At 44.4% G+C, this 25,849-nt stretch overlaps 1 protein-coding gene across 1 annotated transcript in view; it reads right to left on the reverse strand.

The window, feature by feature from the left end:
• Positions 1 to 309: 309 nt before the first annotated feature.
• EXOC4 (exocyst complex component 4) overlaps positions 310 to 25,849 on the reverse strand; it is a 619,611-nt gene continuing 594,071 nt past the window's right edge. The window contains exon 18 of the mRNA XM_050936809.1: positions 310 to 1,828. Within this exon, the coding sequence (XP_050792766.1) occupies positions 1,591 to 1,828 (238 nt within the window). The 3' untranslated portion in view covers positions 310 to 1,590. The remainder of the gene's footprint in view (positions 1,829 to 25,849) is intronic.

Genomic DNA, 25,849 nt, shown 5'->3' on the forward strand with positions numbered 1-25,849 from the left:
TGGCAGACGACCAGGGCTATTAAGAAGTTGGAAAGATGCTGTTGTCTAGTGGTTAGAGCAGGGGTCATGGTGTCTACTTCTGGTTCAGCTTTATTGAGTGACCTTGGGCCTTCCCCGTCCCCTTTTTGTGTCTCCATTTTCCCCATCTGTACAAAGGCGGGAATACCTCCCACACAAGGGTGATATAAGCTTCATTTAACCTATCTGTAAAGTGCTGGACAATCCCTAGATGCCAAGTGCTGAGCAAGTACAAAATAAATGCTAAGATTAATAACAATAATTTAAAAAACCTCCACAACAATCTTTAAGGATTCTTTAAACATTCTTTAATTTGGCAGTTGTCAAGACAGCTGCTGCACAAGCAGTTTTGCAGGACAAAGAGAACACAGCCCAGGACACGACACCAAACCTTGGGTGGCAATTTCCCTCTCAAAAACATGAATACAATGCACACTTGGTGTTAAAGATTGGAAGAAATCCATCAGCCATGATGAATAAGGATCCTTTTCCAGTGTGGGTGAGCAGTGAATGGTGGAAGGAAAGAGGGAAAAGATGCGGCAACAGATTAGCATGGTGGTCAGAAACTCATTTCAGACAGGTAGGCACTCTGAACCTGCCTCCTCCTCCCTTCCCTGGCCTCTACTGTTGAGTACACGTCTGCTACAGTACCAGTGATGTGAATTGGGGTGTGTCTTTCAAGTGGGTGACTGACTCAAGTGATATTTATGAAAGGGAGAGTTAAATCTCTGAAGAAGTTTGCAAATTTAACTTTTTATCAGGCAGGGAATTTCCAACTACTTCCATCATTATTTGGAACAGGCTGACCTCTGGAAACTGACGATTCATGGCTCTGAGGCAGAGGAACAGCAGAAACTGAAACTGATGAGACAGTGCATTGCCTCTAATGACATGTGAATTGGCTCAACATCATTCAAAATGAAAGCCAAGTTCCACCCGTCAGGAACTAGCAACCAGTTCTCTTTGCAATGGAAACAGCAGTAAAATAATAATAATAATAATAATAATAATAAAATCAATGCACCTACATAGCATTGTACAGAAGAGCAACAGTGTTGACAGAGCTCAAATCAACAAAATCTTGAGACAACTTCAAGACAGTTAAGATTTCACAAATTAGCTCTAAATCTGCCCTTGACGGTCATGGTGCTGTTTCCACTAGTTGGAGCCGAATTTCCATTTATGGTATCAGACTAACAAAGAGAGAATCCTTCCCCGCACTGTCCCTCCCCCCTGCCAGCTGGCTACCCACTTTAGAAACCAAGGCAAAGCAGCAATAGCTCAGAGACAGCCTGATATTCATTTGCACCCCTATCCCCCCCCAACCCCACTGCTATCCACATTTCATCAGGGTTAAACTTTGTAAGTTTCCTCTTGATGAAGGGAGATCAGTGCAAGCTCTCAGGATAATACATTAGGGAAGCTTGGCATGATTAAGTGTAAAAAACCCAAACCCAAACCTCAGACTGTATGTCCCCACCCATAACATACATTTTTTATCAATAGCTACTACAGATTGCAGGCAGGGGCGGTGCCCCATGCTGCTCTGATTCTGGGATGCGATGGCATGGATTACACTGTAGTGATTTTCTTGTCCTTGGTGGCTTGTTTGATGGCAGCCTGCTCGCAGATGATCTCTTTCAGGCGCTGCAGTCTTATGTTCTGGGTTGTCTGGTCCCCGACGCCAGTCTGGCTACGGTGCAGCAAGCTCAAGGCGTAGATGTACTCCAGTTCTGTGTACTTCACTCCTTGATCCACCACTACGTTTAAGAGCTCGTCGGCCGTGTTGTACAGCATCTCATAATACTGCCTGTAAAGCAAGCAAGAAAAGCAGCCATGAGCATGATCCCAGGTGCTTCTGAATCAATACATCCATTTACACTATAACACGCTTTGATAGGTAGCCATCCTGCAGCAAAACAACTTCAGGACCAGACTTCAAAGAGAAACTGCTGAACTTCAGTTCATTTGCAAATGTGACACCATCAGCTCAGGACTGAACAAAGCCTGTGAATGGCTAGCCAACTGCAAAAGCAGTTTCTCCTCCCTTGGTTTTCACACTTCACCCTCCCTGATTGAACTAACCTTGTTATCTCCAGACTGATTCTGGCCTGCATATTTATACCTGCCTCTGGAAACTTCCACTCATGCATCCGACGAAGTGGGCATTCAAGCTTCAATATGTCTGTTAGTCTATAAGGTGCCACAGGACTCTTTGCTGCTATAACACACTGTAATTTGTTATTATGTATTATTGGTATGATGCTAGCGCCTACGAGTCCCAGTCATAGACCTGGACCTAACTGTGCTAGGTGCTGTACAAACATAGAACAAAAAGACAGTTCCTTCCCCCAAAGTCTTACAATCGAAGTATAAGACAAGACACAACAGGTAATACAGACAGATAGGTGCAGGAGGACATCCCTTGCCTCCCTCCACATCTCACACCATTCATCCACAAGTAAAACACACCTCTGTGCCATGGAAAACTACAGGGAAAATCTTCTCCAGCAGTTAGTAACAGCAGGAATGTTATCTTTAGACTCTGGCCTCTAGAGGGCACTGGGCACAAGTACAAACAAAGCAGTTCATTCAGACTCTCTGTCCAACCTGGTCAAAGGGCAGAAACCTTCAGGATTGGAGAGGTTCAATTAGCATGATAAGAACTTATGCCCTTGCGCCCTGATGGATGCTAATAGGAAGTAGGGCTGCCAAACCTCCAGGATTGGCCTGGGGTCTCCAAGAATTCCTGTGATGAAATCTCCAGGAATACATCCAACCCAAATTGGCAACCCTAATAGGAAGCAGAGTGGATTTACAGGCAGGGCCCTAAATGCAGCGTCAGTCAATGTCATTGTAATTGGGAAAGAAATTCACAAAAATGAAAATGTCTTTCATCTGGTCCGGGTGGCTCTTGTAATAAGTTAAAGCTGAGATGAGGGAACAGGGCTTGTACAGAAGCTGCAGATCTGGCTAGTTTCAATTAGTGTTAAAGGCACTGAATTAAAGAATGAATTTTAAAATCGTGAATTTAAGCAAGGAGTCACTGCAGTGATCAAGGTGTCACTTTCCAAGGGGGCTGATGCTGACCACTCTGACAGTTAATCACTGGACCATTATGGAAAGGTTGTGCTTTGATTGGCCTATGGATTGGATTTTATTCCTATGTTCCAGCCAATCAGAAAGAAGTGATTACACTTGCTTGCACTTCTATTAGGTTTGTGGTAGGAGACTGGTTGAGAGGTTTTACTCCCCCCCCCCACACCTAAAAATAAAACCTATTTCATGATGAGCTCATTTTAATTATTTGTAAAATCAGGGAATGTCAGTGATCTCTCTAGGAGGGAGTGTTGTCTAGCGGTTGGAGCAGGAGATTAGGAGTCAGGACACTGGGTTTCTTTACATGGCACTATAAATGTGTGGCCTTGCACAAAAGACACAGCTTCTTGATGCCTCATCTGTACAATGGGAAGAATAATACTCACCAAGAAGGATCTCATGATGCTGCCAGGATTCTGAGGTCCAGACTGTGCCACGAAGGCAGGACCAGTGTGGAGGCGGGCTGGAGCTCCCCAGGCCGGGGGCGGCTTTGGAAGCATTGTGCCTTAGGGTGCTGTTGGGTTATCCTCTTTAGGAAGCAGCACGTTCTTCCCTCCATGGCTGTCCTGCCCTTTTGGCCAGTGTTGAGGAGTCAGGGCTCTGGGCTCCATCAACCCCTAGTCCCTTTAGCGGTGGCAGGTGCTGCAATTCTAGGCAGACCCCAGCTGGGAGAAAGTTCCTTGTACACCGCTTTACTTGTGGAAGTGCAAAGCTGGTTCTCCCAGGTAGGTGGTGAGACCTGGCTGCTGGGTCTGCCTTTCTTTGGGGGTGTCACAGGCACAGGGAGTGTAGGATGGATGGATGGATAGATGGAAAATCTCTCTTTGCCAGTTAGGAACCAACTACCCTTTTACCTTTGTATGGACCCTAAAGAAACAACTATCTTAGAAGCGCAGGATAAAGATCCTTTTCTCTTTGCACGCAGCATATTGCAACAAGAACTCATTTCAAATGAGCACCATGGCCTCTGCACGTCTCCCGGCTGCAGAGCCAGGGAAGGTAGGAATGCTGCAGTGTGTCTGAAGGTGAAGTCTGTGTTGTTTGTGTGTGTTCCGGCAGTGGGACGTGGTGGAGTAAATAATTTAAGTGCTTGCAGGGACGGCCCAGGAAAGCGATCACCTTCGCCTCCTCTCCGCTGTCTGAATGCATTAAAACAGCAATCTGAGGAGCCACTGGAAAGCGGTGCACTAAATGTTACATTCCTCTGGTCCTTTGGTGTGCAGCCCCCAGGGATGGCCTCACGGAGAGACCCCACTGCCTGCGCACAGTACCCAGCATGCAGACTGGAGTACTAATCAGTTTTACTGATGACCTTGTGCAGGTGCCGCAGAGCTCACATTTTGACTGTCTAGATTCTCGCACCATGCTGGTCTCTCTACAGTCCAGCAGAAATGTTATCTGTCTCTGTGTCCTTCAAGACTTAATCCACCGCTGTGGCTTGAGGGATTTGTTCCCAGAGGTCAAGTCTGTTCCCAAGTTCTCCTCATCCTGAGCTGATTGGAAGGGGGGTGGTTCTGACAGCTAAATGACGCTGACACAAAACTCATCCCCAATTGTGAGCACCACACGGGATGGGTGATGGACAGGAGTTCCGGTGAGATGCCCGAGCGGGAGAGAATCTGTGTGTGTCAGAGGGGGGCGTGCAGGGAAGGACAGAGGAAATGGAAATAAAAAGAAGCTCCTTAAGAGCATACAACTGGGTGAAACTGAAAAACGAAGAGCGCTGGTTAGCTTCCAGGGTTAACGTTACAGTCAAGAAAGTTTCTGGAGCTAGAGAGAGTCAAAGGGCCAGCTCACTGGTGACGCTTCCGAGCCATCACAAGACGTCCCCTGAGAGTTTGTGATGTTGCTGATGCTACAAGGCGCTATCCCCACCGGAAACACAGGACAAACGGGTCAGGGAATCTGTGATGATACAGAACAGTGGCTCCCAAACTTTCTTCTGGGAACTCTGGTCACAAGCAGGGGTAGCTGAATAGCATGAGTAGCTTTGCAGTAAAGTGGGCTAAGCATGGGACTAAGGAGCATGGGACTATTGAATTTTATTCCAGCTTCTGCTTTTGGTCTTTGCTAAGTCTCTTCACCTTCCTTGCCTGAGACTCCCCATTGCCAAAATCCTGTGGCAAACAGGATGCTGTGATGATAAAGGCGTAAAATCTGAAAGATGGCTACCTATAGTTAGGCTCCTAAATCCATATCAAGGCACCTAAATAAATGGTCTGATTTTTCTGAAGCGCTGAGCAACCAGCAGCTCCCATTAACCTCCCTGGGAGCTGCTGGCTGCTCAAAACACGTTGGAAAATCAGACCACATATTTAAGTGCCTAAATACGAAGACAGGAATCTAATTTTAGAGTAAGTTTGAAAATCTTGTTCAATGTGTATTACCTACCCCCTTCTTCCCCCTCTCACCCTCTACATTAAAAGAACAGTAAGGTTGCAAAGTCAAGCACTCAAAAGTCAAGAAATGCCTGCCACTTTTGGAGGATTTAGCGGCAAAGCTCTAACAAATTTCTATTGAGCACGTGCACACTGAGATTTTTCAGAAGTTTATAAATTTGGCCAGACTGAGGTGGACTTTCATAGGGATGGCAAAGGCAGACCCCTAACCTAGCAGTCACTCCCTGCCAAATTTCAAGCCCCTGCACCACAGCATGAGGGCAGTAGAGCCTCTCAAGGAAAAGGTCACCAGAAGGTTTGTCTAACATGGGCATAACAATATATTTCCCCTTAATCTCTTTTTCAGAAATGGCGGAACCATTCCAGCTGAAACTTTCCAAAACAACTCAGCCTGACACAGACACCCAGCCTGGAAAATTTCAGCTCAAAGTTTGGTGAAGTTGTAAGCAACCAAATTATATGCAGTCCAAAGCAGAGTCCTACCCAGGGAAATGTCAGGCAGCCCTAATTCTAGGCTGCACTATAAGGTGCTAAAATGCGCACACAAAACCTTCTGGTGCTCTCCCTGGCCCCAGCTTATTTGGACAACTGTTCTTTTCAAAACTTTCTGAAATGTTTGAAACTATGCACAAGCAGCTGGGTCGCATTTGTCTTTCAGCAGGAGGCTGGACAAAGATGTCCACACCCTTTTTATCTGTCTGTCTGTGGAAGCATTTATGTTACACTGATCGCCCTGGGATAAGAGCTCCTGGTTTTGGGGTGCATCCTAATCAATCATCTTGCTAACCCGCCTTAAATCTCCATGTGGTCAACATGCAATGTTTGAGTTGGCACCGGGGAGACAGAAGCAGTTCACAACCTTGTCCAAAAGCACTAACACTGGCCCTGCCTTCAGCAGCAGATTGCCACCTCTATTTTCTCCTCTGTAACATGTTCTAAACCCTCAGCTTCCACAGCAGAAATCTGCACCTAATCAATTCAGGAGTCACCTGTCACTCTTTTCAGAATCAGATTATTTTTTTAATTAAAAATTTCCCACAAAGAAAAAGGAAGGTATGCATTTTTAACTGGGTAAAATGAAAACTCGGCCTCTCTGGCATTGCATTGCCTTTGGCCAAGCCTGATTTGCAGGAATAATTATTCACTGCATTACTGAGTCTGCTCAACTTTTCCTCCCTTGTCTTTGAAAGTATTAATAAATATTGATCAGACACACTCCTGTTTGCCTTCGCCAAAGCAATTCTGATGGACTCATCTTCTGATGTTATCAGATAATGAAATATGAAAGAGTGAGTGGAATTAGCCTCTTGTTCTGTGATTTTTTATTTAGGCTCTTCATTTTCCTTTCAGAAATGTGTTTGTGCCTGCCACTACAAATGTTCTTTTGATTGTCAGAAGGGGAAGACAGGTTATGGAGAGTTGTTCTGCACTCAATGGAACTTCGCAAAATACTTCGTTTTTTAATCTTGCCATTTAAAACAGAAAAAACCCAATTAATATTTATCAGAAGTCTCTTCCACCATCTGATGAGACAAGTTACCAAATACTAATATGTATTAACACATCTAACAAAAAACTCCTAATGCCCTTGGCCTCCAATCAGCTTCAGTGTGACTGTGTTTGGGTGCAAGGGTCCACCCCCACATGGAAGATCAGCTCTTCCAGGCGATCAGATACACGAAGACAGTCGCAGTATCAGAACCTGTATAGAATGGAATAGATCAGAGCCTGACCCCACAAATCCTTTTGCACCTGAGGAGACCCACTGACGTCATGGAGCTGCTTGAAGAGTAAGGACTATTTGTGTGTGTTTGTAAGTTTGTTATGGGCAAGGACGGTCTCTTCGTTCTGTGTTTGTACAGCACCTAGCACAATGCAGCCTGGTCCATTACTGGGGCCCTTAGGGGCTATGCTAATACAAATAAATAATGACAACTGTGTGAGCACGGGCTAGACCAGGGATACTCAGACCTCAGTGGTTCAGGAGCCAAATTAGCAATCAACATTAGCTAAAAGAGACACAGTCGTGTGAATTCACTGTTTCATTTACTCTCTCTCGCTCTCTCTCTGATAAACTGTCACAGCAAAATGACTGACCAAGTATTCTACAAGTGGTTAATAATGTAGTAAAAGCATCCTGATTGGTTAATAATGACATCACACCGTGTTTTAATATCAAGCGCTATGAAGAGCCACAGGAGACACATTAAAAAGCCACTTTGCAGGTCCCAAGCCTCAGTCTGAGTATCACTGGGACAGATTCATTCTCAGCAGGGTCTTCTCTGCCAAGGGCCCATGACTTCGTGATCACTCTGAGTAAAGCTGCAGCATCTTCCCTGTATCAAGAGCCTTTGGGAAATCCCAGTCAGGCTAATCTCAGGATTTAAAGGATGCCGTAAGGCGTCAGGCAGTCCTCCAGGCCCTGCCACCCAAGGCATTAAATCCTGTATATGGGTGTTGGTGCCCAAACAAATCAGGAAGGTTTTTGTGACTCTAAGGGGTAAAAATACTAAATCAGTCCTCTCCTTTGTGTACCCTCCCCTGGTAAGATAAGAAGGGGCCATGCAAAGCAAAAGACAGGTCACATTTAAAACAAATAAGGAATTGGTTCTTCACACATGGTCTGACACTGCTCTCCCTTACACTCATGTAAATCAAGAGGAACTCCATCGGTACACCAGAGTAAAAGTGTGACCAGCTACTGTCACATACCATCCCTAGATCTGAAGAGGGACCGGATAGTGTTACAGCCAATACAAAGAGTCTGTGGCAATTACACAGACTGAGATACGGGTAATCAAAGTTCATGCTTCAGGCAGTAAGCCAAGTGTGCAACCACTATGGAGGGGAGCATATCCCACTCCAGCTTTATCCCATTCTGCTTATGTGCAGGAGCAGGACTAATGCATTCTCACAGCGGGTCCCTCCAAGCTACTGACAATGTGGCTTTAGCACTGGTGAGAGTTGATCACTGCAGGGTCAGGAAGGATTTCAACTTTCCTGTTTGCACAACTGGTCAGCTGGGGACGTGGGCCTGGTTTGATTTGCTTTCTTCAGAAGCATCATGGACCTGGTTTGATGGCTCATTGGCTTGACCTGGTATGGCAGAACGTATGTCCGTTCATCTTTTACAAGTTCTTAGAACGGATTACTCCGGATGTCAGGTGACAGTAAAAGCAATCACCTCCTTAGGAGAGGAAGGAAACAACTAATTCACTCCCTTATTTTTGCTCTTTAGAATTGGAAAAGCTGGAGAGGGTGACAGATGCCTCAGGACCAGTCCTCTCTGTCTATATTCACCCAGAAGATTGGTGGCAGTAATATGGGGGCTTATGGTGGGGGAGGGGAAGTGATGGAATATCTCAGAAATTCAATGATGGTTCAAAGGATGCCCAGGGGAAGCACTTCAACAGCTGGTAATACAGGCAGCGGAACCAACCTTGTCTTTGTGACACATGAAATTTGTTTGGCAAACACAAGGCTCAGTCCTGCCACCCTTGCTTGCGTGAGGGTCCCTAACTCATCTCATGGAAAGCCACTGGGCCATTTATTTAAGGCTTGTTCACCCGACAGGGCTGGGGGATTGGGCCCAAAGTATCTGGATTTTCTGGTGTGTCCTAAAATTCTTACGGTAGGATTTAGGGTAGGAGGACAAACACTACACCTTGATCTTTGGAGCACTTGGAGCTGGATCCAACGCCCAATGACATCAGTGGGACTCTGTCTATTGATGTTCGTAGGCTTTGGATCTGGCCCACGAAGACCTACTGATCTAAGTGACTCCCTTCTGTACTAAACAACAAATGGGAGATAGTAATATCCGCGGCGGACGCGGTGCTGGGATCAGAGGAAGACATGCTGAGAACAAATCTGAAGAGACCGAGCAGAAGAGGCCAAAGAATAGAAAAAAGGGTTGTGTTTTCAAAATGATGGTTTCAAAACAAAACCTCCGGATCCCCAAGTACTGAACCCATTTAACAACGCTGCAGTTCTGAGCACGTTTATTAGACATAAAAACCTCTCGGGAAAAATGATCATCTCTTGAACTCTCTTTTTGGGAGGAAAGAAAAAAAAAAGAGGGTTTCTCACTTAAAAAAACCCATCTCTGAAAAGGCAATCATGGCGAGACAAGCTCCTTTGAGAGCTATTAATACGACTCTCCATTTAAATGCTAATGTTAACCTATAACCCGGGACCTGCACACAGAAAAGTTTTTCAGAGGATGGTCAGGTGAATTCAAAATTCAATCATGATTTTCTTAAGAATGATTTGCTCTCATCTTAAGAGAAAGACCTTCAGATTTCCAATGTGTCAGTTTAGAATAAGGAACATCACTTTTATTATTCATGTTTTTACATAGATACCAATTCTGTAACAATGCAAGGCAGTCAGGTATGGATTCCGCAGGTCCCGATTCAGCTCTGAGTGGTGGCTTAATCAATTATAGGAAGCGTTCTTCCCATTCTATCCTCCCCTTTTTGTGTAGGGAGTCATTTATACAGCACCCACAAATATGTTGGGTACTGTACAAAGCAAATCAAATGACCTATCTTGAGGCGCTAACCACAAGTGAGAACAACAAACAATAGGCGTCAAGCTAAAGAAAGCCAAAGGTTGCAGTAATAAGTCACTCAGTGTAAGGACGTGCAAGATTTTGGTGGTGCCACTAAGTTATATATTCAGAGAGTGTGTGAGTGAATGAGTAAGAGCATATGTATATATGTGTTCTTTAACAACTGAAGCTAAAGGACAATGTTGGCACAAGGACAAATGAATATATATTGGCCATGAATAAATTTAGGCTGGAAATTAAAAGAAGGGTTCTAACTATCTAAGGGGTAAGGTGCTGAAACAACCTGGCAATAGGAGTAGTAGAGGGCAAACAACCAACTAGTTTTAAGATGGAGCTTGGTAAGTTGATGAATAGGATCCAGGGCTGGCACTTCCATTAGGCAATGCTAGGCGGTTGCCTAGGGCGCCAGGATTCGGGGGGTGGCATTTTGTGCGCTCCCCATGGGGCGCACGGGATCTTCTGGTTTCGCTCCTGTCACGCTGCCGAAGAAGGACCTTCTGCCGACGTGCCACGAAAAACAGCGGCAGGCAATTGAGCAGCTCAATGACTGCCGCTGTCGTCTGTGGCATTTCGGCGGAGGATCCTTCTTCGGCAGCGCGATGGGAGCGGAACTGGAAGCTCCCGCGTGCCTCGTGGGGAGCGCACAAAATGCCGCACCCCAAATTCTGCCTAGGGTGCCAGAAACTCTGGCGCCGCTCCTGATAGGGATCTGACGTGGCAGCCTGTGATAACAGGACTGGACTAGATGAATCAGGATGTCTCGTCAAGTCCTATGTTCCTAGCTCATTTCTTGTTGGCAATATGGGAGAAGAGGGTTTGGGGGAGTGATTTGAATGGGGAGACAAGAAGGTGATAGGTTGGCAAACAAGGATTTTAGGGACATTCTATTGGTAGGGAGCACAAGAGATAAGGGCGGGAGAGGAAATCTAACAGGTTAAAGATGGGTGCCAGCATTGCAGCAGCGGGGGCAGGGGAGGATCATCATCATGTTCCCATTACGTCTCTGGTGTTTAGGGCAGCAACAAAGCTCCTCCGCTCCTGTCTGTTTCTGGCAAGTCTTTCAATGGTTCCCCAGCTGTGCCCCAGGTTTTTCAGCTCAGCTTCCACAGCGGTTTTCCGGCGGCCTCCTTTCTGCTTGCCTTCAGGTGTCCATCTTATTGCTACTCTGGTGATGGACTCAGTTTCCATCTGAAGCACATGGCCGATCCATCTCCACGCCTCCTGGCAATGAGGGTGCTCATATCCTCTTGGGTGCACTGTGTCAATAGATCTTGGTTTGAGATTGTTCTGGGCCAAAAAATACAGAGGATTTTTCGGAGGCAGGTTGTATGGAATGAAGACCATTTGGACATGTCAGACTTTCTCATTCCCCAGCGTTCTGCACTATAAAGTAGTGTTGAAAGTACGCAGCTCTGATAAATCTTGAGTTTGGTTTTGGTGTTGTATTTTGATGATTTTCAGACTGTATTTAAGCTCCTGAAGGTGTTCCTGGCTTTACTGATATTGTTCCAGAGGCCCTGGCTTGTTCCACCGTCCTGGCTGATGGTGCTACCCAAGTATGTGAATGTTTTTACATTGGTGAGAATATAATCCTCTATCCATATTGATGATGGTGAGGCAATATTAAATGTTATGATATCTGTCTTATTGCGTTTGATTTTCAGTCCAATTTGCTGGCTGAATGTGTTGAGTCGAGTTGTTTTTTCTTTTTTATGGTGTTGGGAATGTGATAGGAGAGCGACATCATCTGTGAAGTCCAGGTCTTCAAGGATGAAAAGAGTGTCCATTTAATGCCTCTTGGCATGTCTTCTGTTGTATGCCGCATTACCCAGTCGATGGCAATGTTGAAGAGGACTGCAGACATGACGAACCCCTGACGTACTCCTGTTTTGACTTCAAAACTGAGCTCACTATGATCAACACTGCATGAAAAGTTGAAACAGAAGCTTTTGATGACGTTGATTATAAGGAAAGGGATTCCATATGCCCAAAGAATGCACCATAGGCTGGACCTGTGAATGCTATCAAAAGTCTTCTCAAAGTCTATGAAATTTATGTAGAGTTGCCATTGCCATTCTAAGTACTGTTGTATTATGTTTCGTAGAGTGAAGGTCTGGTCTGTGCATCCACGCTCTTTCCGAAAACCAGCTTGCTCTTTTCTGAGAATGCTATCAACTGCCTCTGATATATGCCGGACTATGATCTTACACAATACTTTGCTTGGCACAGATAAAAGTGTGATACCACCCCAGTTATTACAATCACTGAGAGTTCCTTTCGTTGGTATTTTCACTATAACCCCACTGGTCCACTCATCTGGCACTTTTTCCCTTTCCCAGTCTGATGTAAATAGAGGAGCCAGGATATACGCTGTTAATTTAGGATTTACCTTGAACAATTCTGCATTCAAGTTATCCTTGCCAGGAGCTTTCCCATTTTTTAAGGATTTGATGGCTTGAATGGCCATGTCTTCCCATTGCTCTGTCACTGTTTGTATTGTCCTTACTGACCTTGGCATTCAAGTCTCCCATGATGATAGTTAGGCAGTGGAGAGTTGAGGTCTAAAATGTCCGCTGCAGCAGCATTGTGCAGGGCCCTAAATACAAAGGCAAGACTTTTTAACTTGATACACTGGGCAAAGGGGAGCCCATGGAATTCAGTATTTCTCAGACAGTCCCACTCTTTACAAAGACAACTATGATTTTTGCACATTTTTAGTGATCAGTGTTTTAAAACGAGCAGGAACCTACAAGGGTGAGTTCTGGTCCTTCTTTCCCACTGGGAGCCCATGAGAGTGTAACAGAAATTAGAAATGGAAAACTTACTACTGTACATCAAGGAGTCCATTCCATCAGCTGCGCAGGATCACTTCCTAAACTGTATTCTCTATGTGCTATGTCCAGTCATGGTTTTAAATGTAACAAAGTGATAGGGATTGTCCCACTATTCCTCATAATCCCTTTAAAATGTTCTTTGTTTAACTTAATCCAATTTACATTCTTTTGTGCCTGTTCAGACAATGATAACGATCCTAACAATGATCCTTCATCTCAAAAGAACCCAAAGAACTTTGCAACCATATAATGGATCACTTCACATGCTACTGACACACAAGAAAAGAAAGACAGCAGCTCTGTAATAGGGCAGTGCAAAACTATGTAGCAATTCAGGACAGGAAATTAAGAATACATAACCAATGCCTTCCTGAAGTAAAAAAGCATAAAGTATATAAACAGTCTCACTTAGGGGAATAATGATGGAAATTTTCAAGAAGTGAAATGGTGTGTTAAAGGAAATGTAACTTGAAAGGGAGAAATAACAGAAAACGTATAAAATAATGCTACTTTGCACTCCTCTGAAAATCAAAACATGCTATAGGCTCTTTAGACTTTATGTCCAGAAGGGAGCATCATGATCATCTAGTCTGACTTCCTGCACATCACAGGCCACAGAACCTCACCCACCCACTCCTGTAATAGACTCCTAACCTCTGGTTGAGTTATTGAACTCCTGAAATCTTGAGTTAAAAACTTCAAGTTACAGATAATCCACCATCAGCAAGTGACCCGGGCCCCACTCTGAAGAGGAGGGTGGGAAAAAAAACCCAGGGTCTCTGCCAAACCGACCAGGGGGTAAATTCCTTCCCAGCCCAAAACAAGGCAATCAGTTACACCCTGAGCATGTGGGCAAGATCCACCAGCCAGACCCCTGGGAAAGAATTCTTTATAGTAACTCTGAGCCCTCCTCATCTAGTGTTCCATCACTGACAGCAGGAGATATTTGCTAATAGAAGTAGTGGATGGGCCACATGCCATAGTAGGCAATCTCATCATACCATCCCTTCCATAAATTTATCAAGCTCATCAAACTTTTATGAATTAAGTTTTACAACTCCTCCCAGTGAGGTGGGGGTGGTGTGAGCTCCTTTTACAAATGGGGGAACCGAGACACAAAGAGCTTAAGTGACTTGTCCAAAGGAAAAAAACAGTGGCAGAGATGAGAACAGAGCACTGATGTCCCATCACCCAGATCTGTACTTGAGCTTCTCTTCAGGGAAAAAGCAACAAAGAGTCTCGTGGCACCTTATAGACTAACAGACATATTGGTGCATAAGCTTTCATGGGTGAATACCCACTTTGTCAGATGCATGACCTTTGGGGACAGACTCCAGGACTCTAAGCTGGGGGCCAAGCAATTCTGGCTAACGTTTTTTTTAAAGAAGCCTAAAATTAAACTTCTTAATCCATATTAAGGCATCAAAAAAGAAGTATTCAAACCTGTTAAATAATTGTTCATAAACAATGTCTATGACTCTCCTGGTGGCTTCTCATTGACTGGCAAAATGAAGCGAAGAACAGAAATTCTCACTCTCCAAATGGAACTTTATAGGGTATTAAATAAGTACCCACAGCACTTATCTAAATCTTTAATTAGTTCTATAATATACTGATGATATCAAGGCTAATTAAATTTATACAGATAAAGAGCAGTGAAATTCTAGCCAAGTGAGCTGGAAAGCACATATTAAATAGTAAATTTAATGGTTCAAGCAGATAAGTGCAACTTTATATAAAAAAAATTAAATTCAATTTACATGTTGTATTCAAATTGATTCCGAGTGTTCAAATGATTGGGAAAAAAATCTTTTTAAATATATCAGTAATAGTGCTCATCTGACCTGTTTAAATATCAGTTATTAATGCCTGCATTTGCAAATAAACCACACACATGCATTTTTACAGCATATCGGAAAAAATTACCTAAACCGTATGCCAGTTTATAAAGAATATGAAGCCATTTTTCCCCCTGCCTCATGCGGAAATGAGGGGAGACTTGGAAATGAATGCAGCCCCAAAGAGAAGAGTCAGCAGTTTGAAGGAAGGTACTGCAAAAACTGCTCCAGTCAGCAAACAAACTAATACAATTCTAGCTATCCTTTGGGAATGACAATTACTGTGGCCAAAATCCTGCCATATTTACAATCAACTGGTTCAGAACTGCACAAAAAAAGCCTGATGCTGTAATCAAGGGGAGGTGTAGTGGTGTGCATTTGCAAGTGTTTAATGAGAATAGAAATTAATATTATTGGTGGGTGAAGGGCACATCTTATGAGATCAACTCATTCATTTATAGCCAAAGCAAAAGACGTGGCAACATGGGAAAGGCTGCATCAGATATTGGGTCCTTCTAGTCCAACGTCCTGCTCTGGCAGAAGTCAGGAGCCGATGCTTCCGAAAACCTTTAAAACTCAATATAATTGACCAATTGCCTAAATTCCATTTTCTTGAAAAGGACCAGCCTATGTTCTGATTTCACCCATGAATTCTCTTGGCTTGCCTACTTTAGTGGCTGCCAATGCTGGTAACTGGACTTTTATGGGCAGTGACACACCCAAACCAGAATGTGGTCTTTTGCCTACTGAAGATTCTGGGGGCTGTTGGAATGGCCTGCAAGTTCTTCCCTGCTGGACACGGGATAGAGGGCTACCAAAGTCAAGACTACAATGAAGCATCCTAAGTATCAACGACTGGCCCACCAGTGAAGCACAATTAACACCAGCAGAGCAGGGGATTGAGTGCTCTGTCCCTCTCTCTGGGGACAGATGCATGGTGAGATGGGACTAGGGGCACTTAAAAGGCTGCTAGCAAGGGAGAGATCAGTGAAACACTAGAGGGGTCTTGGATGAAGAAAACAAGAGCACCGTCCAGCCCTGGCTGTTTGTGGACCCACCCATGAGAAAAACCATGGATGTTTGCATCTCTCTAGTAAGTTTTGTGTATAGTATGATGCTGCCTCAGAAGAACATAAGAGGATGTGGGTATATTTAGGATAGAGAACTCGAGAAGCACTGTTACTTATTTCAAAACACAATTCCCCAGTGAGATTTCCAGCTGAAGCAACAACAGAAGATGCAGAGTGGCTTCACGTTCCAAGCTTCCAGAAAGCAAAAGGTACTCCTGATTCTAGAAAAGGACATGCTATCAGCACCTGAAACTGCCCCTTCTGAACCTTCCTCTTCATTCACCTTGGGGGTCACTCTCCATAGTGGACTCGATCCTTTGCCTCTTTGCTGAGATGCAGTGCCAATTTTGCTGGTGGCTTTTGTGATGTGACCACTTGGTCACTAGGAAGTGGATTCTGACTTGCCAACCAAATTCACATAAGCCACTGAACAATAAACAGATGATTAAAAACATAGTCATTTACCCATCTGCGCTGGATTTGAACAAGCAACCGAGAATCACATGGTACCATACTGCATAACCAAGCGTGTCTTTTACATACTACCGTTTCTTCAATAAGTAGTGAACTGTTTTCCATGATAGCACAGAGCTTAATCACTATTTACACCTCTTTTCCTCTTCTCTCTCTTTTTGGGTGTGTGTGGAGCATAATTTTGTATCTGATACATAACTCAAATACACTCACAAGGAACTTACTTTAGCTTCAGATGTAATGCCTTTATGTGCTATGAGATCTTATCTGAATTTTATATCCTTGATATATTTGATCTCAGATCTGGAGTAAAAAATCTTAAATTCTAGGCAAGCTTTGCAGCCTACAATAATGTTTGAGTAAGAAATTACACGTTGGAGATTGCTTCCTGAAAAGAATAATATCATTCTTATAAATCATCATCATACATGTATGTTCAAACACAGCAATTTCAATATAATTATTTTAAAATTGCTCTTAAAAACCAAAACTTAAGGTTTTAAATATCTACCTCAATTCACACTTTTTTCTTGGCTAAAGTGAACAGGATCATGGGACAAACTTAATTGCCACATCAGAGTTTGTGTGTTGAAGTTCTACATCTGATGTGTGAAAGTTCAGGAATGCCAAATCAGGCATGTTGCAGATGCCACTCTGCAAAATTTTCTCAGCCAGTCTCCATCTGCCAGATATGTTAATACTTGTGTTGAATCAATAATTCACCTCCTTAACTCCATGTTTCCTGCATCTTAGTCAGAATTGTCAATGTCTGCTTCACCAGAGGATCCATCCTGGACAGACAGGAGTCGCTTGGCCTGCATCTCCCATTAAGTTGGTGCTGTACTGTACCCAGGAGACAGTCACTTTCAGTATTGCAGGGATCATCCAATCCACTCAGCTTTTTTCTGGTTTACATGTGAGCCAACAAAACCAAGATGCTCCACTTTTTATTAAAACACATACTTCGTGACTCTAATTCCTCAGAATCACCCCTCACCGTCCAAAAGCAGGCTGAACATTTTCCGAGAATTAAAACTCAAAGCTTTTGAAGTACTAAATGAAGTCCTTGATCTTTCTCCAAAGAACTCAGATTTGGTTTTGGATGCAGGAAAGAGATAATGATGACTATAATACTTCGGATTTACAGTCTACGGATTACATGTATCAAGTAGGAAAATACTATAATGAACTCACTGTACATGCACATGCTGCTTCTCTCTGCTAGATGGAATCAAAATTGCTTATGGTGTATTCCTTGCATTATACCACTAACTGCTAATGGAGAATGTCCTTTAAATCAGATGGTAGGGACCTGTTGTTATGGAGCCAGAGGACCTGGGTTCCATCCCTGAGGTTACCATAAAGCTCCAAATAGCCTCATTGGGCAACATAGTGACAGAACTGAAGCCCTTGGTGGCCACATATTAATTTATTGAAGTTCTATTACCCTTGTTTTACAGCGTGAAAGAGAGAGACAGAGCATTAGGAAGTCCCTGCCCAAGATTGCTCAGTGAGTCCACAGCAGATCTGAGATTAGAACCCATGACTCTTAGCCCTTTGCTCTAACTATGAGATTATAGTACGCCACATAAAATGACTTCCCTCTCATTAGTGGCAGCTATTCTCTCTGCTCTGCCACTTCTGGCTTTGGGGTAGCTCCCCACTGCTGGTAGGACTTGCCCTTCTGCCGCTGCCACACCAGACATGTTCTCTGGAGCAGTCAGCTCATCTCTTTGCTTCAACGCTGAAGCTCAAACCCCATCTCTCCTAACCTGTCTAGAACCAGCAACCGCTCCACCTACCCCCTACACTGGGGCTAACACCAGTACTTCATACCTCTCCACATCTGTTGCCCCCGCCTAATTTTGTGCCTTCATTTTTCTGCTGCCATAATGCCGCTGCATTGGCAGGTAAAGAGCTCATCTCCTCAGCTTAATTTAATTAAGGGAGAAAAATCTGCGAAATATGTGCTTTAATGGCACAGAAAAGTGATGAGTGGTGACCCTCAAACATATTACACAGCACAAATATATGTTACATTCTAGCAGATTACCGGGCATGAAGCATTGCAGTTTCTAATGAGATCTGACTGACAGGGTAAACCAATTCGCTACTAAGGACTTGAGTACATTCACTCCTGTCTATGGGGGTTTGTGGTAGAAAGAAGCAGCTGATAGTGAAAGGAGCAGGACATTTTTTCTAATTGCTTCCATTTGCAGCCTGGAACAAAGCAATCGAGTTGCACTTCAGGCTGACAATCTAATATTTATTTTTTGAAACAATTTGTAGACAAATGGCCAGATAGTTGCTCTTCACACACTGAGGTTTTATTCCCTTTGTGATTTTTTTTGTCTTGTGTCAATTTTTCTTTTCAAATACCTGTCCCTCTTCTAACACCTTTGTTTGCTGATCGCTGACACCATTTTCAATCATGGGGGCATAAAGAAGTTCCCTAAATGCTATGTTTGGAGTCTCAGATCAGGAGGTAAAATAGATAATTGATGGGTTTAAGTGCGCAGAGAGGGACCTCACACTTGAAAAGAGAGCTTCCTGGGGAGTCTGTCTCTTGACCCATTCAAAGTGGGATGACTCTGAAAGTTCATTTCCTTGCCGGAGTTCTGGGGCCTGCTTCTGATCCCAATTACACCAATGTAAACCAAAGGCAGCTCCATTTAAGTGAATGGTGCTACCTCAGTGTGAAATCAGCATCTGGCATCAAGGCTGTCTCTGTTACATTACTCGGGTGCTACAGGAAATGTAACAGGCTCTCTTCCTAATCAGATATTTCTCAAGGGGATGAAACTTCTATGTTCCCCCATTACCACACAAGCCATCCCAGCTGAGCTCATACGGTCCTCCTCTTTCCTGCCATTTCCCCTCTCTTCACTCCTAGGCAGACCCCTCCCCAGGGCAGCAGGCATCTCCGAGTGCTAGAAGGTAAATAGTGAGTAAAATCAATCTAGACAAAGAGTTAATTCTACAGATTCTGCTGGATTGCTATTTGCTGGCCCTCTGGAGTTCCTATTGTTAATGAAGAACTTGGTTTTTACAAAATACATTCCCCCTCCCTCCCATTCTCCCTGGATAGCAATCACCTTGAAAGCTTAAAATATACACTGTACTGCCCTTTATAGGCTTCTGTCTGGAGGTGCTGCTGTCACATCCAGGGTTACAAAAACACATCACTGTCCTCCCACAGGGCTACTGAAACCTCAGAGACAATTTCTCTACAGTCGACATGAATATGCAGGTCCCCTGCTAACAGGCTTCCTGTCAGTTTCTCCCTCACACTTCTCTATAACGTGCTAACCTTTGCTACCACCTCTCTGATTCTTCCCCTGCTCTACTGGTCCCCAGAGGGATGTTTTCAGGCATGAGTATTACATGCCCTTTTTTGGCCACTGTTTGCTTCTTGAATTGAGAACATGAAGCTTCCCATTTGCAGGAATAGAAATAGTCCCCAGTCACTGTGAGAACAGAGTGACAGTCCCTTGCAGTAGCTGCAGAAGCCAAGCAACAAGCAGCAACTGCCTCTCCCAGGCAACCGTTGGAAGAGCTGCCTGTATGGTGGGAGGAAAGGAGAAATGCTATATTTCTTTTAACTCAGAAAGTGAATGGCACCTTTGCTTTGCTAATGGACACTTCTTCATGTGTGTAATTTACTCGTGATCCCTTGAAAACGAGAGGCTCAGAATATTCCTCCTTTCTTCCCTACCAGTTGTTTCTGTGTCCTTCCATGAGCCCTACGATCACCTGCTTTATATCCGCTCAAGCATAAGGGTCCATTTCATGGTCTCAGCTTCCTTGTGGCAGGAGGACTGGTCAGAGCTGGATTATTACTACTGTCCATTCATCTTCCATGCTTGTATTGTCTGCCTACTGTTTCAGCTGATGCCACTGGCTGCTATGATCTCTGGGCTTTGGAGAGATCGTTTGCATCTGAACTTGTTGTTATTATGGGCAGCCTGCTGTGCTCTGGGTCTCCAAGAACTACAAATAAAAGGCCTTTTAGAGGAGGGAGGTAAATGCTGTCTTTTCCTCCAACGGATCACCCTGTATGACTGGCACCACAGGCAGGGCCGGCTCCAGGCACTAGCCCAGCAAGCAGGTGCTTGGGGCAGCCAACGGAGAGGGGCAGCACGTGCAGCTCTTCGGCAGCAGGTCCCTCACTCCCTCTTGGAGCGAAGGACCAGCCGCCGAAGATTGAAGCGGTGGCAGTAGTGCCGCAGATCGCGATCGCGGGTTGTTTTTCTTTTCCCCCCTTTTTGCTGCTTCGGGCAGCAAAACCCCTGGAGCCGGCCCTGACCACAGGATGGGACAAAAGGGTGCAAGTTTATACTTCCTTGGTTTGGAATGATATAAGGGGATCATCCTTTCACCTGATGCATCTTTGTTACTCCAAAGAGGATGACTGGGCCCTATGACCAATCACTCGTGGCCTGTACTGGATGGACACCTGCAGGGGCTGAGTAGCACTCTTAGACTGATTAAGGACACCTTAAGTCAATGTTAATTATTTGTCCTGCATTATGACGTAAATGACACGATGTTGCACAAGCCCCAGGATGATTTCAGTACTCTTTAGCAGCATGGAAGATAGATTTGCGGCAGACAAGTGGCCTTGCTGGGTCAGGGTTGAGGCATGTTGTACCCGTTCTCTTTATAAACAGACTCAGGTCTCCAGCGTTTCAATCAGCACCTTTCCCCAGCATTAAATTCACTTAAAATAATCAAAGCACTACATGTATTTTAAAGTGTCACTGACTTGGCAAGGTATCGGCAAGATGGCGTATGGCAGAGCCTAGGAAAATGCGCTCATGTTCCAGGTGGGTGGCATCCTTGACTCATTCCTCAGAGGATAAAGCCTCCTGCTGAGCCCACACATTTCAGTTTGCACCCGTCACCTGGAAGATGGCAATCCAAGGAAGGATATGTAAGAGGGCTGTTAGGTTCCCGCTTGTATTTTCCTCTCAGTTCATCTTGCCATGACCCAAGCAGTATTTAACTGGGCTGTGCATTCGATTTGCTTCTGATGTCATAACAAAAATGGGGGCTTATTCTTGAGTTGCTGCCTGACAATCTGCCATTCTGTCTTGGGCTATGAAAAACAGTGAGATCCAGACCTGGTAGGCCCAGGCCTCTCCTACTCTCTTTCTGGACCTTACCCAGGGTTAGAAACAAATAAAAATCTTTCCTGGGTACCTCATGTCGTTTCACTGCCATCAACTATGACAGTTCCTCCCTGTGATCACCCAGAATCAGGACTGGCAGTGCCTCAGAGAGGTGAGACAGGCGTCAGCATCAACCGGCTTCCCACGGCTTTGAAAATAGCTTCTGACCTGGCCATTTAGCCACCAGGGAACTGTGGAAACTCAGAGGCTTGGTACTGGAGTGGTAGAGAGAGCTCTGCAGGATCTGGGATGGGAGCTGACAAGACTCTCTGATAGAAGAGTTAAAAAACCAGAACCTTAAAACCATCTTTCTGGCTGAGAGCAGGAAGTTCACTGGTTCACAGGGTCACTGGGATTTCCTGTTTTATAAGAATCTGCAAGCTAGCCCTCAGAATCTAGCCTACTGGCCTCCGTGCAGAGTTATTGATCCTGGAGGCCCAGACGGGACATGCACTGCTTAACTACAGCCTGACACAGAACATCAGGTACGTCCCAACTGTTCCATTCCTTTTGGGGGTGCGCTGCGTGGTGCCAAGAGGCATGCCTCACCCAACACTGGAGACATCAATCTGAGTCTGTTGACAGAAGCTGATGATACCGTGAGCGTGTAGTCTCATTGTCCCACCTGTGCTGCTTGCTTTGGAACATGAAGATTTTAATTCGGAAAGCTTTCCAGGCAGCCACAGTTCAGGAGCTACAGTCCTGGGGTAGAACAATTCCCAACTCAATACTGCATGAGGGTTTTCACATTCTACAAGTATGGGCTGGAGACTCACAATAAATGTGCTGGGGAAAGGGTTGCTGGTGGGGAATGTGAGCCAACAGCCTTTCTACCTTTGTTTCAGGGGAGTGATCCACAGGTTTTGGAGAACAAGTGTGGAATATGGAGAGGGTTTGTGCGAGAGAGTGAGAGAATCTGTTGTAGAAAAGGGCTACAAAAACAAGTAGGTTGGCAAAGAGGTGACCCTTCCATTCCATATCATCATCAAAGCCCTAGGCCTAAACGAGGCAAAAGATTGACAGTGGAAGCTGCAGTCTGGCACTGAATCACCCCCTCACCACTGCAGGATTTTCGGAGAGAGTAACTCAAAGGCTAACCCAGCTCAGTGAGCCGCCATTAAACAGAAGACTTTCTGCCTGATAAAACAATAACCTGATGTTTCTGCTATGAAAACCTGGCTCATTTTGGACTCTATTATCAAATGAGGGCATGTTAAATTCCATGAAGAAACTCTGGTTTGCATATGTCAATAATACGGTGCAGATGCAAATCGGGACCTGTGTGCGCTCATTTTAGAGTGCATGCTCTCAAAACCTGGTCCGTGCGATCAATCGACACTCCACGCCCCTACACACTACAGACTTAGCTAAATAGAATGATTTCTCGGACTCCAGTGGTACTGTCAACAATCTCAAACTGAGACCCTGGTCTCAAAGTAACTTCAGTCATACAAGTAAACAAACACTGGCTGTGTATTGTTAACAGCCCCTGGAAAGTCATTAAACACAGCAATTTCAAAACAAAAGTTTTAAAAAGAAAATAATGCTTGCCCTTTAATTAACATTCACAGTGCGGTAGGATAGAACAAGTGACTGAAACAGACAGACACGCACCCACATTCCACAAACAAATTGAGGACTCAAGGGACATAAAGTAATTACTTGGTATTTTTCACCAACATTCAAGACTATTGTTAAAAACAGGTATCAAGAAAAGACTGTCACCTAAGAGAGAAATGAGGAACTTGCTTGTAATTTGATTTCTAGGAGGATATAGCATGAAGCTGTCAATGCAGCTGATAAAAGTGCTCCAGAACTGAATCTAAAACCAAACTCAGAAAACCAAACCAAACCAATAAATATTCATTCAGCACCTTCCTTGGCCTTATTTTCGCTGGGAGAGTGAAAGCAGTTTTTTTGCCTGTTGAAAAGTTCATCCCATTGATTACCCTTCCCCATGCCGAGTGCCAGGAAAGTCAATGAAGCCCCCCTATGCTTTTCTGTAGTCCATTTCCAGTTTAGGAAAATGGAATTCAACTGTTTACTTGGAGCAAACCAAACATCCATATTCAGGCAATAAAAATCATTACTGAGGCTGTGAAAACCTATATCTTTAAAGGTCATAGCGCAAAGATTAAAAGTGCCTCCAGGAAAAACTGAAATGGCTAATTTAAATACAACCTTTGAATCAATAGGAAAACTTCAGCATGGCTAGAGAGAGAGAGAGACGGTGCAGCAGCGTTAAGATGCTAGATTGATATTTTAAGACGATTGCCTTGCTTTTCGAATAGGTATATGTGAACCCTATAATACTCTACGATTACATATAGTGCAGTATGTTCAGGCATTACCAGACCAGATCAATCCGCAAGTCTAGCTAATCCAGCATCCTGTCTCCATCAGTGGCCAGTACTGGCTGCTTCAGAAGAAGGTATAAATTAAAACCCCACGAAGGACAGTTATGGATTAAATTGCCCACAGGGGAAGTACTTCCTAACGCCCGGACAGCTAGTGCTATGTTCTGTCTATTGTTTGCAGTGGTGTAGCTGGGTTGCTCCCAGGATAAGAGATGGATAAGGTGGGTGGGGTAATATCTTTTATTGGACCAACTCCACCTGTTTTGTTCTATCTGTTTTAACTTTGGATGTTTTTGCTACTTATATAATGTCTCATCTTGGTTTTCAACCCTACTAAACTTGTAGCCTCGTTAATATCCGGTGGCAGTCAGTCCCACAGGTTAATTATGAACTGTGCAAGAAAACGACTGCCTTTTCCTCAGCTGGAAATTTGTTGACTTTCCATTTTGCTGGGTGTCACTGGTCATGTGTGACCCAGGGAGCTCCTGGTGCCAACTGGCAGAGGGCACAGGGGGTGCATACGGTTTTAACAGGGATCCTCTGGGTCAGACATATGCATAACAGTTCACCAAAGGGTGGCACGTGAGGTCTTTATCAAGAGCCTGCAGCCCATTGGTCATCATTATCATTGAGAAATGTATGTACAGATAACATTTAAGGAGTTATGGATCTATAATAAAAATTGTGGTCTTAAGGAATGAAGACAGATTGCCAGGAGGTGACATACCTCAGGCATCTGATGAAGTGGGTATTCACCCACGAAAGCTCATGCTCCAAAACGTCTGTTAGTCTATAAGGTGCCACAGGATTCTTTGCTGCTTTTACATGCCTCAGATAGGTATCTCCCTGGCTGGCCACTTGTGTATTGCATGCCTCACAATGCATGCTTTATTTGCATACTGAGCCAAGTGAGGGCTGAGCTATAGTGAAATGTACAAGAGAGGAAATCTACAGGAATAAACGCCCAGTTGAGGAAGTGTCCTGTTTAGGTATAAGGATTGTTCTGGTATAACGTGGAGTGCAAAGCAACACACCGATCCCTTGACTTAGGAGGCAAACTGATTTCGTGCTTGTCTCACAAAAGAAGGCTTACTGCCAGCCTGGCTGTAAAGTACAAGGATTTTGGGTGAGCAATACTCTGTGAGACATGAGAGTATCTTGTTAACTAAAAGTCTAAGCTCTAGAAAGCATGTTATGATTTTTTTACATGTAACCATTTGTCTTCGAGGTTTCCGCCTGTTATCACCTACATCTTTACGCTTTGTTAAATACACTTATACTTGATTTCGCTATCACCATATGTACGTGCTGTGTGTTAAGTGGAGCGGTGATCTGAGGTGGAACTGGTGAGCTGGGATGTGCTGTTTCTTTGGAAATAGTGAATCTGTGAATATTGTGAGTGTCCAGTGGACCAGAGGCTGGATGCTCCAAGGAGATGCTTGGAGGCTGAAGCATGCTGTTCACTAACTTGCAGAGAGAGAGAGTAGGGCCTCCCATATGACTGGTGGGGAGAGCTTGTGGCCACTGGAGTTGTGGAGCTGACCCATGCCAGGCACAGACAAGGCTTCCTCGTGCTCAAGGCAAGTGGTGCCCCCGGGAAGCATCGCAGCATGCTTTTACCTATTTCGTACCTCTGCATGCAACTCCCTTCTCAAGGCATCCCTAAGCACCAGCTCTGCAGAACGTATATTATTATACTGCCCACTAGCTCAGTCATATGCAGAAATGTTAGCAAGTGCCCCAGAAAACACCCTTGGCCACCCCACTTCACTTCACCATCGCTTCAGAATGAATCTGCCCGGTTTTTAAAACGCTTGATAGATTTGCCCCAGCCTAACTCAGCTCACCCCCTTTATTCTCAGGTCCCTTCGGAGCTCTTAGATCTTACCTGTGTCCCAATGACTTATTGCTCTTTATCAATTTGTTCCAGCATCTCCCCCTCTTCTGACATGTTACTCTCCTTGCCTTATTTCTATCTGTCTAGTTCTTATCTTCTCTATTCTCTACTGCCTTTGC

Source organism: Gopherus flavomarginatus, chromosome 1 (assembly GCF_025201925.1).
Source record: "Gopherus flavomarginatus isolate rGopFla2 chromosome 1, rGopFla2.mat.asm, whole genome shotgun sequence".
In the NCBI taxonomy this organism is placed as follows: Eukaryota; Metazoa; Chordata; order Testudines; family Testudinidae; genus Gopherus; species Gopherus flavomarginatus.